Source organism: Aulonocara sp. 'chitande type north' Nkhata Bay, linkage group LG3 (genome assembly GCF_057382095.1).
Source record: "Aulonocara sp. 'chitande type north' Nkhata Bay isolate Kocher_YH1m ecotype deep benthic linkage group LG3, A_spYH_male_GT1.1, whole genome shotgun sequence".
NCBI classification, from domain to species: Eukaryota; Metazoa; Chordata; class Actinopteri; order Cichliformes; family Cichlidae; genus Aulonocara; species Aulonocara sp. 'chitande type north' Nkhata Bay.
Genome location: NC_141346.1, coordinates 42,353,825 through 42,368,224, shown reverse-complemented (window position 1 = coordinate 42,368,224; position 14,400 = coordinate 42,353,825). Strand labels below are relative to the sequence as shown.

At 40.6% G+C, this 14,400-nt stretch overlaps 1 protein-coding gene and 1 pseudogene across 2 annotated transcripts; both read right to left on the bottom strand.

Moving 5' to 3' along the window:
* Nucleotides 1-2,185: 2,185 nt before the first annotated feature.
* LOC147335743 (C-type mannose receptor 2-like) lies at nucleotides 2,186-5,121 on the bottom strand (annotated as a pseudogene).
* A 4,538-nt stretch (nucleotides 5,122-9,659) lies between these two features.
* bcl6b (BCL6B transcription repressor) lies at nucleotides 9,660-13,979 on the bottom strand. 2 transcript variants are annotated; one of them, XM_086287536.1, is made up of 12 exons: nucleotides 13,858-13,979; nucleotides 13,482-13,559; nucleotides 13,147-13,373; nucleotides 12,585-12,833; nucleotides 12,361-12,495; nucleotides 11,968-12,160; nucleotides 11,677-11,879; nucleotides 11,486-11,592; nucleotides 11,293-11,391; nucleotides 11,067-11,197; nucleotides 10,648-10,785; nucleotides 9,660-10,553 (listed from the first exon to the last, which is right to left on the bottom strand). In XM_086287536.1, exons 3-12 carry the CDS (start codon nucleotides 13,365-13,367, stop codon nucleotides 10,413-10,415), a joined length of 1,617 nt encoding a protein of 538 aa, XP_086143662.1. In that variant the 5' UTR covers nucleotides 13,368-13,373; nucleotides 13,482-13,559; nucleotides 13,858-13,979; the 3' UTR covers nucleotides 9,660-10,412. The 2 variants fall into 2 exon arrangements, with proteins under 2 accessions (XP_086143662.1, XP_086143663.1); XM_086287537.1 differs by having other exon boundaries at nucleotides 11,293-11,388.
* Nucleotides 13,980-14,400: the final 421 nt, after the last annotated feature.

Genomic DNA, 14,400 nt, shown 5'->3' with positions numbered 1-14,400 from the left:
TTTTCACTGTACATGTAACGTTATAAATCCTCCCAGTGTGGATCATATTTACATTTTGAATGCAAATTTCTCTGAAATGATTACAAGATAAACATGTGAGCAAATGAGCCATACGCTCAGAAAACTTCCCACGAACTCCAGTCGTCTGCAAAATGACCTCACATATGTATATTTTTTGAAAAGTGATCACAAGCATTTTCTTATTAGTTCCTCCTGTTCTTTAATAGTACTTGTTAAGCAGGTTGTAACCTATCTAGGGGAGCTATGCCTTAAACATCTCTGTCAGCTGACATACGAGTGGTAATTTTTTTCATTAAATGAATGAATTAAGGATAAAAACCATTAGAGGTTCATAATAAACTGACAATAAATGTAATGAAGGTGGGAATATGAGAGAGTGAAAGGATAAAAGAGAACGTATTTTTAGTGTTTTTGCTTTATATTCAGAAAAACAGACTAAAATATCTAAAAAATGGCAGAAATACAGACTGCCCATTTGTAATGCCTCAGGTAAACATCCTGAGGATCAAGGTGCAGTATATGAAAGGGAAAAGATACAGTGCAACTTGTTACGACATGTTGTGAAGTGAATTGGATTTTAAACCATGTGCTCACATAAGCACAGGAGCTGTATGCTGTGCATGCTGCTCTCTCAGACTGTTGCTGAAGGAAATACAGTGCTGTAAAAAGTGTTTTCTCCTTTCCTGATTTCTTAGTTTTGTGCATATTTGTTACATGTTTCAGATCATCAACCAAATGTTAATATTAGACAAAGACAACCTGATTTTTTGAAATTATGGTTTCATCTAAAGGGAGGAGGTTATCTAACAGTGTCCTACAGTGTTTTTTTAGCATCAAGGGTGTCATAAAGTTTGTTGTTTCTCTTATTTAATGTAACTCCACCGCTATCAGCACTTTGTCAGTCATTTTATTTTTTAAAAAAGTCTCTTTCTGTTTGCGGTTAAAACAAACAAACAGTAAGAGCCCTGTGAGTGTTGAGATGTGCAGACAGCAGAGGGAGTCAAAGCCAAGTGAAAAACTTATCAGGGCTCAGAAAAGGCTTCAGGTGGGTTTCTTATTTTGCTCACGCACAGCTCCAGCTCTGCCAGTAAAGACCTTAAAATCCTGTTTTCGGCAGCAGTGTTATTCCTGAGCAATCTTTTCTTGTTTGAATGCATCAGTCTGGCTCTGCTTTTCCTCCCATGACAAGTAAAAGCATTAAAAACATTGCTCTGAAGCGCTGAATGTAGCAAAGAGGTTATAGAAGTTATTTAGCTATTATTTAAACTGAATGATATTATCTCTTTCAGAAACATTCCTTTGTTCTTCACCCAACTTATATGAACATTATGTTTTACTTCAGGGGTGTGACGCAACTTTTCAGCAAGGAAAAAACTCTTCCTGCACTCTTTAACGAGACAAACTGGAACGCATGAAAACACAGTGTACTGACTAACTCCTTCCAGGGTTAAAGAATAATAAAACTGTATTACATGTGTAGTTAAATATTTACTAATAGCTGACAATGACACATGTTGGAGGATTTATTTTAACAGCCATTCCTTTAGCAATCGAAGCAATAAAATACAACGAAAACAGCTGAATACACATAAAACTTTATTATTGGCAAGGTATACATAAAATCCTTAAAAGTAAAAGTGTCATCAGTGTTATATGGATCAATATTACTGCTGCAGATGGTTAAGACTGAGGTTTACTTTAAAGAAATGATTATAACATGGCTATGAGGACCACTTATCTCTAAAAAGCGACTTTTAATCATCATACAAACACACTTGGATATAACTTAAATTAAACAGCAGGTTAAACATTTATCATAGATGTTAATCGTCTTGGTTGAAACTGGACATGATGTCAGTTCCTCCTCTCTGCTTTCATTGCTAATATGCTAACACCACATGCTGTGATTTTCTGTGTAAATAACACACACGAGACCCTAAAACAAAAACTGTAATCACCCTTTTCATATAGCTTTTGTAATGTTGGATACAGTCTCTTCTCCCCTAATCCATATTTTGGTTCTTAATATAAGACACAGGGGTGACTCACTGCAATATTATTATTGTTTTTTCATCTTTCTACATTCAGTGCTTGATAAAAATCATAAAAGCAAATTATTTCTGCTGCAGTAATTAACCTGCAGTGAGTCAGAGAGGTTTAAAACTTACTCTGTAGAACAAATAAAGTTATATTTCTCATGTTCTCTTTGACTGACCCACTGATACCGTCCTCCTCTTTCCATAGCTGCACACCTACCACACTCCTCAATCTTTCCATTATCAGCCCAGTTCTCGTAGCAGACTGCTTTGTCACTGATCCAGAACCACAGATCCAGCACGCAGGTGTAGCGCAGTCCCACCCATATGTAAGGACTGCTGGCATTCTTGGCTCTCCTCTCCACCCATCTCTGTTGGTGAGGGTTAGTGATGGAGACCAGGTCAGTGTGGTACAGTCTGCAGTAATCCAAGGCTTCCTCCCAGGTCTTGTTTTCATTGATCAGAATCAATTTATCTGTCAGAAACAATCAAACTTCAGTTAAGTCTGGTTAACAGCAGCTTATGTTCCACTTTACCTTGAATACAGACAGTACACAATAAAACATTGTAGTTTTTCACTTCCTTTAGCTGTATACTTAATTATTGTAAGTGTGTACAGTGCATTTGGAAAGCATTCACAGTTCCACATTTTGTCCTGTTACAGTCTTATTCCAAAATAGATTAAATTTCTTGTTCACTTCAAAGTTCTGCACATGATACCCCAAAATGAAAAAGTGGGGAAAAGATTGTTGAAATTCCTGCAAATCAAAAGCAAAAATATGGCATGTACAGTATGTAAGTATTTACACTTTGTTGAAGTATCTTTGTCAACACTTGAAGCTTCAAGCCTTCCTGGGTATGATGCTACAAGCTTGGCATATCTATTTTAGGGCAGTTTCTCCCATTCATTGCACAACCTCTGAAGCTCCATCAGATTGGATGGTGCACAGCCATTTTCAGATTTCTCCAGAGAATCAGGTTCAAACTTTGGCTCTTGCTGGTCACTTGAGGACCTTCACAGTGGTTCTGCAGCCACTTGTTTTTATCTTGGCCGTGTGCTTGGGGGCTTGTCCTGTATAAAATGAACCTAATGTGGATCTAATGTCCGGTGCACTCTGGAGCAGCTTATCATCAATGCATTCATCTTTCCCTCGACTCTGACTTGTCTCCCGGTCACTGCTGCTGATAAACATCCCCAGAGCATGATGCTGCCACCACCATGCTTCACTGTAAGGATGGTATTGGTCCGGTGATGAGTGGTACCTGGTTTCCTCCGGACGTGATGCTTGGCATTCAGAGTTAAGAGTTCAATCTTTGTTTCATCAGACCAGAGAATTTTATTTCCCATGGTCTGAGCATCCTTCAGGTGCATTTTGGTAAACTGAGGAGTGGCTTCAGTCTGCTCACTCTACTAAACAGGCCTGATTGTTGGAGGGCTTCAGAAATGATTGTTCTTCTGGAAGATTCTCGCTCCACAGAGCAATGCTGGAGCTCTGTCAGAGTGACCATCACTCCTTGACTAAGGCTTTTCTACCTCAAACTCTCTAACTGGCGAGGTGGCAGCTCTAGGAAAGTCCTGGTGGTTTCAAACTTCTTCCATTTAAGATCTCTGAGCTTATTGGGACCTTCAGTGCTGCAGAAATGTTTCTGTGCCTCAACACAAGCCTGTCTCAGAGCTCTACAGACAATTCCTTGGATCTTCTAAGTCTAGTGATGCTCCTATTACAGGGGAAAATAAATCAGATTAATCTTAGTAGAAACTCACCACCATAACAGAAGAAAGGATTTTTATTGTTGCATTCATCAGAGCTCCATTTTCCTGATCTGTTTAACAGAGTCGAAGCACATTTCTTTTTGTTTTGTCCGTCATTAAATGACTCCATATCCCAGTGCCTGAAAGAGAAATTACTTCCAGGTGTCTCTGAACAGGCCGATCCACACATCCTGAGACTTTTTCAGGATCTTAAATTCTTGCCCATCCACCTGATCGAGTCCACTGGCCAGGTCAGTGTAGTGATCTCTGCAGTAGTTCTGAGCCTGTCTCCAGTTCTTGGGCTCTTTAATCAAATGGATGGATTTACCGTCTCTCTTCTTTCCTGTTAAGGAAAAACATCAAAACAAAACAAAATTTCCATCACCACAAACATTTTGAAGAAATACAGAAAGACACATAATTTGTATGATTCCTCAAACATGCTTTCTCTCCATTTCTCTTTCAGTTCAGTTGTATTATCAAATCAGATTATTATCCACATATTCTCACCATCGTAGCAGATGAACCACATAGTTTGGTCACATGTGACATCTGCCCAGTTTTCTCTTGTCTTCACACAGTTCTCATTTTCCTTTTGATCATCTGGTTCAGAAGATCCCCATCTGGTTTCATGTTCAGTGTAGTTCACCCCTGGCAGAGACCAATGCCACATCCTGTTTTCTTTTCCTGGGTTGCTGAACAGTCCAATCCAGGCTTTACCTTCATACTCTTTGGATTCACGCAGTCTCGCCATGTCTGCCATGTCAAACACGCTGGCCAGGTCTGCATAATTCTCTCTGCAGTATTTCTGTGCTTCTTCCCAGGTTTTGTCTTCTCTAATAAAGTGGTACTCATACAGGTAACAGGTGGAGACGAAACACTGACCTAAAAGCAGTAAAATATTAGCAATAATGCTGCATTATCAAATCAAACTCACTGGTTCACAGATAAACAGTCTACAACACAAGTGTGACTCTGAGCTCAGTGACCTTGTCAATGAAAGACAAATGTGTGCGACTATAAGACTTTAGTGTTTGGATACAATAAAGATAATGTTCACAGTAAACAAAGACATGAGATTGAAATAAAAAGGATTATTCATAACAAAAAGAAACAATTGAATTGATGGAGATCAAATGAAAAAGCAAAGATAATACAGAAACAGAATTACAGCAATAAATAATAACAACAGCAAACATCAGAGCAGAATGTAAACCGGAAAAATACAAACATGTTAGCAGAATAAAACTGAGGAAGCAGTGCGGAGAATTTCCACTTACCCATCAGAAGCAGAAACAGACTCCACCGCATCTTTAATCTGCCACATAATGAAAACATATTTTCTTTAATACACAGTAAAAAGATGACAACATTTTGAATGTAAAACGTGTCGTTTTAGTGTGTGTGTAGAGAAATGACATTCATATAGAACTTGCACTTAAAATGCTGGAAGTCACTGTTTTGTTTGATACTGTGTTTGGATGTGTTTCTCGAGGAACTGTATGAAAACATGTTTTAGTTCTTTTAACATTCAAATAAAATGATCTGTTGAATTAATCTGATAAACCACATCTCTAATTGAGAAAATCTTACCTTAGACTCAGGTTAAGAAAATTAAACCCTCAATACAACAGCTGGTAAATGATCTGAAACACATTCGGTACTTAGAATATTTTATGATGCATAGAGTTTATTATTTTTAGCTTCTCTTTAATATCATAGTGTTTGTTCTTCATATCTCTAATTGTGTACAGTGACGCTGGTCTCACATTGTTAATTCATGAAGCTTTTATCAGTCTGTTGTTGCTTTTGCCATTAACTTGTCACATTTATCCAACAAATACAAGGTTTTTAAGAAATAGCAACATCTAATCATGAATGAAACCCTCATCAGTTGAGCCTATACTGTATAACGTTTAACCTGGAAGTGTATTAAGTGCTACCCAGGAACCAAGAAAAACCAGACAGTATGTATAAAATGACCCATTTATTACTAAATACCTCACAAGTCACCAAAAAGCCATTCCTAGTCTGGTCTGGATGCTCTACTTTAAATTTGTCTGATTATCATTTGAAGCGACAGCTCTGTTTAGGTCATTGATGAGATGCTGTGTGATCATTTTGCAGTTCTGTAAAGAAAGGTTGGGTTGGATCCCACAATTGTTCTGTGGGACGCAGATCACATTTTGAAGAGAGGACCCAAATGCAGACGTTGGGAGACTAAACTTAACAAAAGCAAGCTGTTTATTAAGGCTGCAATCATAAAAAATACATAACAAAGGCAAACGGCGACTCGGACTTTGACTAAAACCAAGCTATACTGGGAAATCCACTGGTCACCAAATAATAAGCACACTCCATTCAATGTAATGAATTACAAATTTTAAACTTACATCTGGTTAGTGGTTCTATCCTTGGCCGATGTCTGTCATGGAAGTGTTCAAGTAAATCGAGAAGTAATAACAAACAAAGAGAAGGCTTTATGGAGAGGTCTGGATTTAAATATTAAAATAGTGCAGTCCTAACCAAATCAGCAGAAGTATCATAACAGAGCATCACTGATGGCTGTCCAACAAAAAGAAACTGAAAGCATCATTCTGTCTCGCCCTTTTTCACTCACAAACATATAAAATATAATCATTTTCCCCAATAATTGTAAGACTATAATTATATTGTTGTCTATTGTTTTTGAACTGACTCCTCATTATGAATATAATAATAATAATTTGTTTTTTATTATTTTTATTACCTATTTTTCATTTAAAACGACTTCTGTTATTATTGGATGTCCTCACTTACAGTCTAATGTCTTTGTCCCACAGATGTTGGAGAATATGATTGTTTTTCAATAACTATCTGAATTAATAGATTATCTTAATTTTAAGGTTGCAGCACACTGAATGTAACCAGAGTCATACGAGGACACATGAACACATTGCAAATCATCCCGCTGTGGATCATATTTGAATCTTATTTGATTCCCAAAAATATTCTGACCTTGTTTGAGTGACTGCCCATACTTTGTTTTATTGGTTTCTTTTTAAAAATGTGATCACGAGCATTTATATATTATTTGCTTTAAAATACCTCTGATGGCGGCTGCCAGCTGACACAATGAGTGATAATTTTGATATTTTTGTGGCTCGATTAAATAAATTAGGGGTTTTTGAAAATTCATAAAAATGACAGAAAAGTAGAGACTGCGCCTTTGTAGAGCAATCCTCAGGTAACAATCCTGTGAGCAGGGTGCAGAATATGAAAGAAAAAAAATACAATGTGCCTTGTGTATTCAATATTTCCAGTTTGATAGTGTAGTATCTGCCCTGTGAGTGTTCAGGTGTGCAGACAGTAGAGGGAGGTAAAGCCAAGTTTAAAAATCAAGAGCTCAGAAAAGGCTTCAAGTCACTGACCAGCTCTACCAGTAAACATCCAGTTTTTGGTACCAATATTATTCCTGATCAGTCTTTTCTTGTGTAAATGCATCAGTCTATGATGATTAATGCTGGCTTTAAATTCTGTGTCACAAAATATATTTATATCTGTTGCCTTTTCCTGGAACAGCTGAGTTGTCATCATTAACATTATAACTCTGCTTTTCCTCCTGCGACACTTCAAAAACATTGCTCAAAGACTAATGTAACCAGAATAGAAACTATTATGAAGTTGTCAGAACAGAAATACGTATTATGTCTTTAAGGGGACTTTTGTTCTTTCCCAAATTTATTTTAAAGTGTTGGTGGATGTGCTGGAAACATTCCTCAGAGATTTTGGTTCATGCTGATATGACAGCAATGTTGTGCATTCAGAGCTACTCTGCATATCTTCACACATTCTTCACCACAACCCTGCTGCTAACCTGTTTTCTCTTTTTCAGACCGTTCTCTGTGGGAAAATCCCAGCAGCTCCGCAGTTCCTGAAATACCAACTTGCCTGGCACCAAAACCACGCCCCATTCAAAGCAGCTTAAATCATCTTTCTTCTTCATTCTGATCCACAGTTTCAGCTTCAGCAGGTCGTTCTGATCAAGTCTACATGCGTCAATGCACTAAGTTGCTGCCATGTGATTTGATATCTGGGGTTGAACTATGTGTACAAGATATTTAAAGCCTCACAGATTAATAAGATAATAATAAAGAATTTAAGCTACTTCAATTATTGTCAGTTTTGTGTAAGTCATAAAAACTGTGCATTATAGAAACCCAAACAGGAGACTTTAGTTTTACTTAATCTCTAAGGAGTTACAACAGAAATGAGAAATAGCACCCAAACGTTGCAGTTTCTACTAATCTCCCGTGGTCTTTGCTCCAGTGTCCACTTTCTGAGCTCTACTTCGTTTATTGTCTCTGTTAGCTTATGTATTTCCCAATAAATATGCGGTTCGTCACAAACTTGCTCAACAGGCCTTTTGCAGGATTGTATTTCACAATAGCAGGACAAGTTGTGTAACATATGATAAACACTCTCTGACTCTCACTGATAGATCAGTTTTCCCTGCAACCTCATACGTCTATAATTTCTCAAGATTTCTGGGAATTAGTCATAGCTGTAGTTTTTATTTTGTTGAATAAATGTATACTTTTTATATATTTAAATGTATTTACAATTAGAGCTTTTTGTATCTAGTAGAGCTATGTGGTTAGATTTTGAAACTTTATACTATATTGTATTATTTAATTCAGTTTAGTTAGTTACTTTTCTGTCTTGGAACAATTGTGATCACATAATTTCCTCAGGGATTAATGACGTGTTCTGATTCTGATTTCTATCTGCTGCTTGCAGGAGTAAATTTCTTTCCAAACGCAGTAGAAACCTTGGGTGTCGATCGTAGTTGGTTTGCGCTTTATGTTCCTCGGGGAAGGAAATGCTTCTCCAAATTAGGGCAGCATCATACTCATAACTGCGGTAGCTTCCTGAAATGTTCAAACTGTGCTCACTAATGCTCACTTCATGAAATAATCTTCACATATTTCCCATTTCATATTCACTTCCTCAGATTTGTTCCATCCTCTTATCTGACAGCCTTCAGATGAAGTCATATGAGAAGGAGAACCCTGCAAAGGTATGAATGAAGGGAAAAAGCTGCATGTCGTAGGGGAGGAGGGGGTTGAAGGTTGGAAAGTCCCTTCAAGCTTCCAATGTTTGTCCGCCGAGCGTGGACAATAAGGCCAGCTAGCCACAACTCATCAGGGAGCAGGAAGCAGGGATGACAGAGGGTGGGAGAGTTCAGCAGGAGTCTGCAGCCCCTCCAGGAAGCACCAGCGGGCTCGCACACGTGTTATTGGCTGGTAGAGTGGACTATTAAGACCCAGGAGGAAACAGGTGCCCTCAGCTTCATTGTTTCCTCACCAGCAACCAAGAAAAAACAAAACAAATACTAAAAAAAAAATGGAGGGATAATTTTACTGAGCAGAAGATGTGATTCATGGGTAAAAAGAGTTTCCTAATGGGAGGAAGAAAATCAAAGGAGGTGAAAGGCTGAAGGCGCAGAGAGCCTGAAAATAAGTTGTTTTAGTTATCCAGTTGTTTACACATTCGCCTAACAAGCAACAAGATCTCCAGTTTGATCCCGGGATGAGATATAGATCCCTCGGGGATTGTGTCAGGAAGGGCACTCTACCACATCAAACATGTGGCGCTGCCCCCTGGGCGAGCCATTATGACAAAAGTAGTTTTAGTCATTCAGGGGATGAGTCATATGTAGCACCACGGTCTTGGAGGAACGTCGTCTCATTTCACTGTGTACTGCACCACTGCACATGGTTGGGATGACAATAAAGTCACTTGACCTTGAGTTCTTTAAAATACAATATATACACTATGACACACCAAAGATCACGTTTCCAATTAATATAAAAGTTATTTAATTTAAATTGTACAAAACCATCTTTGTCCAGCAAATTACCTCTCACAAATACAGATTGAGTAATATTACATTTTTATTTGAGTTGTCTTGTTTAAAAGTTTAGCAAACATCATTTGATTTCTTCACTTTTTGTTCAGCATGATACAAAAGTCCTTTGCCTGCTTGGACTGGAAAAGCACATAGTTTTACTTTTTTCTTTAAAGTTACACAGGCGCCGGGCCATCGGGTTAAGATAAATCAAAGTTAAATACACATCAGACAAAGAAGCTTCGGTAACTTGAAACTGAAAAACCCCACGTCTGTTCTAATTTACACCAAATCTGATCACATCTGCTTCACAAAACTTGTTTTATCTTTCCTTCAATCTGCTCACACGCACACATTTCTTTACAATTCAATATGCACACAAATGCACAACACTTGTACGACTTTACCTTTCGCTCCATACCCTGTCCCCTTCTTTACACTTCTTCGCAAACCCTCAAGCAAAACATTCTTTAATCGTCTCAATCGTGTATTATTAAAGCACAACCTCACCAAACCTCAACCAACAGCTTTGTAGAAATGACTGTCTCTTACTCCATGTGTAACCTATTTGTATTTTTTCATTCATTTATTGTTTGTTGTTGCCTCTATTCAAGACGAGATGCTAACAATTTTGCAACTGACAAGTGAGTTAATGAGCCAAATTTCACATTCTGACAGATTCAGATCATTGAGGTGCGATTAGTGATCCTCCTCAGCAGGCCTGCAGGATAGGCTGGTAGGGCTCAGTCAGCACTTTGTAGCGGATCTTGGTGTTTGTGACGGCCCCGTGCTTCTGGCGCAGGTGCAGGCGCAGCTGGCTCTTGTGTCGGAAGTGCAGGTCACACTTCTCGCACTGGAAAAACACAGAGCGTTCATTCATTAGACGTCATGAACATGACAGGACAATGCTCTTGATGCTGCGATTACGTGTGCCGCAGGTAGCTTACGCTGTAAGGCTTCTCTCCGGTGTGGATCCGCAGGTGACTCTTCAGCGTCTGCAGGTGGCGGAAGCGGGTGCCGCAGGTGTTGCAGGGGTAAGGCTTCTCCCCAGTGTGAATCAACACGTGGGCCCTGAGGTGGGCAACCTAACACCGGGGCAGACCACACAAACAGGTTGAGAGGTGCAAAATAAAGCATGCAAACATCAAATAAGGCAGGCCTCGAGGAAGAGCTGTAGCCATCTACACTCGCTCCACATTTTCAAATTTTGCGAGCAACTAGAAGAGTTAACGAGAAACTGGAACTCAACTAGTCTACATGAACCAGTCTGATACTGCTGGAGATAAAGAAAACACACCAGTATCTAGTGTGGCTAACATCTGTGTTATTTCTGAGAAGTCTTTTCACGCAGTCATTTGACCCTCACCTGAACAAACCGTGCCCCGCAGGTGTCACAGCGGTAAGGCTTCTCTCCGGAGTGAATCCGGGAGTGAGTCTTCAGGTTGGCTGGTCGGTTGAACTGAGCTGCACACACGTTACAGCGGTATGGCTTGTCACCTGCAGACCCAGAGGTCATTGTTACATGTTTGTTGTTCACTTCTGAACTGCATGCAGAACAGGAAAGTAAATTTAAACTTTTTTTTAAGTCTCACTTGAGCAGGCAGGTTTGGGTCCTTGAAGGCTGCCAGAGAAGGAATAGGGCGTGTAGTAGCTTTCACGCTTAACTTGGTGATGATTGAGATGGGCGGCTTCTGGGTGAGAAGAGTGCGATTTCAGGAAAATAGTTAAAAATAAAATTTTATAATAGCACCAGTGGAAGGTTTTTAAAGTGCTGTTTATACCTACCATGTCCCTCCTTGTTAGAGGTGGGCACAGTTGGGTGGTCCTCAGAGGGTGATGGCCTGAGGGGAGGGGCTCGGCCAGAACCCTCGTAGCAGGAGGCCTGCCCCTGTCTGAGGAAGAGAGGGTCAAAGATTTTAGAAACCCTTACAAACTTTCTGTTTTCTCTGTCTTTTCATTGTTGTTATCCAGTTTACCTATCAATCTGACCGGGCACTTCTCCAGACCACGCCTCTGTTGGTGCTTTTGGTGTTGAGTCATCAGTGGGTGATGCTTGATTTTGGGGTTCCTCCATCTCCTCGACTTTCACTGCACTGGCAGCACAGAGAGGGTTGAGGACAATGTACTTGTACTTCTTCCAGTTGCAGGCCTTCGGGTCTGGTGTGGCTTTGGCATCACTCTGGGGAAAACAGACAGAACATCAGTTATACAAGTGCTGCACGAGCTCCCCAAAACCCTACAAATCAAATACTTTTCCTGAGACATACCACAAGGTTTTTGTTGCAGGTCTCAGATGCAGCAGGAGAACTTGGTTGGCAGCTGGAGCGGGTGGGGCTGCTTGGAGACAAAGTCGGGCTGGCCATGAGAGGTGACTCAGGGTCTCCTTTCAGCTCTGTTGACCTGGGCTGACAGCTGGGGAAAGCCCCTGGCTTGAGAGAGCCCCCAGTCACCACAGGGACCCTGCAGGAAAAACAAAGGAAGCGCTGTAATGAGCTAAACCCGTCAAAGGACAAAGGAGCGCAAACCAAAGCACGTCTGGCATTGTGCAAACAACGGCTCAAAGTGATAAACAACTTTGAAAAGTAGGAGCCGCGCAAAAAAAGTCATCCGGGATATCAACTATACATTTAATTATTCAGTTTCACACTAGACCTTCTTACCGGGTTGCTGCTGCTGTTGGCAGTAATCGCAGGGGTCCTTGAGTAGGCAAGTCCCCTCCTTTGGGAGATACAGAGGGTACGGACACCCTGGAGTCCAGCTCCAACTGGAGGTGTCTGACTGTCCTATTCTCCATGCTGCAAAAGATTGCACATGCAATTTGATCCAGTTTAATACACTATCTCTTCCAAGCTGTGAACAGCACGTGTTCTTTCATGGCCCTCACCAGTGCAGCTGCATGAAATCCCGGCAGGTCTCAGCCACGTGGTCCATCTGCAGGTAGACAGCCACAGCCAACACCCCGGAGACAATGCTCGGTGTCAGAGGGAGGCGGGAGGTGTACATGAAGTCTAGCAGCAGGGAGACGCTAGAGGGGTCCAGTGTGGTGGGGAGAGACACAGTCATGAGCTGCTCCCCGCTCCCACCACGCCCCTGTAGCAATGCACGGCGTGAATACAGCGAGTAGAAGAAACCACTGAGAAGAGAGGAGAAAGCAAAAACAACTTAAAGTAAGGCATGCAGTTCTCGTATAAAAAACTATCTGCAGTGCTTTTAAGGGAAGAAATGGGGAGAAAGGGAGTGGGAAGAAAAAAACAATGGATGTACTAAGTGGAAGGAAACAGGAGCTTATGATGAATGAAACAAAATTAGAAAGACAAAACCAACTATGAGTCAGGCATAGAAAGAGGTGCAAGATGTACCACTCGGATTATTTTTGCAGTAGAAGAAGATTAAAGAAGATATTGCTCCTAAATTCTGACCACAAAAGGACTGGTTTGTCCACCAACCTGCAGGCCACGAGCACAGCACAGTGTGCCTGCAGGTGCACGTTGCCAACGATCAGGGTGGTGTCAGTCAGGATGCTCCGATGTCGGAGTTCATTCAGGTTCAGCAGCACATCATTGGAGTGGCGAGTGAACTCCTTCACATATCCTTCAGCTGGGGCCGTAGCCCTCATGCTCTGCCCTCTGTCGGCCCGATATCCCTCCAGAGCTTCCATCGTGCTCATCTGAATCTTTAAGGCATTATAAGTAAAACAATGAGGCATTGTACATAATTTTCATGATTTTTTTAATGATTGCACAAATATCCTTTCTATGTAAGATGCATAACAGACACTTACCTGTGTGTAACTGAAATAATAAATATACTGGAGTGTCCCAGACACATCCGTTAGGTGAGACCAGCTCCCTACTCGTACCTTTGAGTGGGGAAAAAAGAAATACTAATTTAATCCCATTTGCATATTCAACTTTACAGTGTTACGTTTTTAAATCGACATGAATATGAATCAAACAGCAGCAGCGTGCACTTTTAAAAACTAAGAGTTTACCAGAATTTTCTGTAGATAAATCACCTATTTAGTGTACTTCAAGGGTTGTTTAAAGAAGATTAAGATTATTAACAGTTCTACATAAAAATAAAAAAGTTAATCTAAGAAAGCGACAGTTAGGCAAATCATTTTTAAAAAAGCGAAACAATCAGTATTTCCACCTTACCCCGACCAGCAGGGACGAGAATTAGCGTGCACTGCACTGACGTCAAACCCCTTTGGCTCAGTGTTCAGTCCACGGTCAAAGATGTGGAGCAAAGGGATCACCGACAGCCTCCGCTTGCTCTGAGCAACACTGTGAGGAGAGGTTGAAGGGAGGGAGCTCTTTATAATATCATTCAGGAAGCCCCCTTACAACCAGGGCAGCTCATTTCCTCTTTCCTCAATGGGCCCACGCGCACACTGGAAACAACGCAGGAAAAAGCCCTGCATGGCTCAGGCTCCAGGCTCTAAGTATTTTTAGTGGTCTATTAGTTTTTCTAAACTCCCCCCTAGGTCTGTACAAACTAATAGCAGGAAAAGCATCGTGTGTTTTTGTGCCATGTTAAAAAAATATATGTAAGGGCCTTTGGGGACATGCAGTATGTGTCTGACTATCCAGGGGTAAGCCAGAGAACATCCCCCACCAACGCTTTCCTGCCCTTCACCTCTCTCCTGGACAGAGGAAACTGCTTGACAGGAAGCTGGAGCACCAACTTATTGTTGAATA

Coding starts and splice junctions, on each gene's coding strand:
- bcl6b (XM_086287536.1), bottom strand. CDS start 13,367: ATGAGCACGATGGAAGCTCTGGAGGGATATCGGGCCGACAGAGGGCAG. Junction 11,880..11,967: donor CCTGCAACAAAAACCTTGTG/GTATGTCTCAGG, acceptor TGTTTTCCCCAG/AGTGATGCCAAAGCCACACC. Junction 10,554..10,647: donor CCGGAGAGAAGCCTTACAGC/GTAAGCTACCTG, acceptor GTGTTTTTCCAG/TGCGAGAAGTGTGACCTGCA.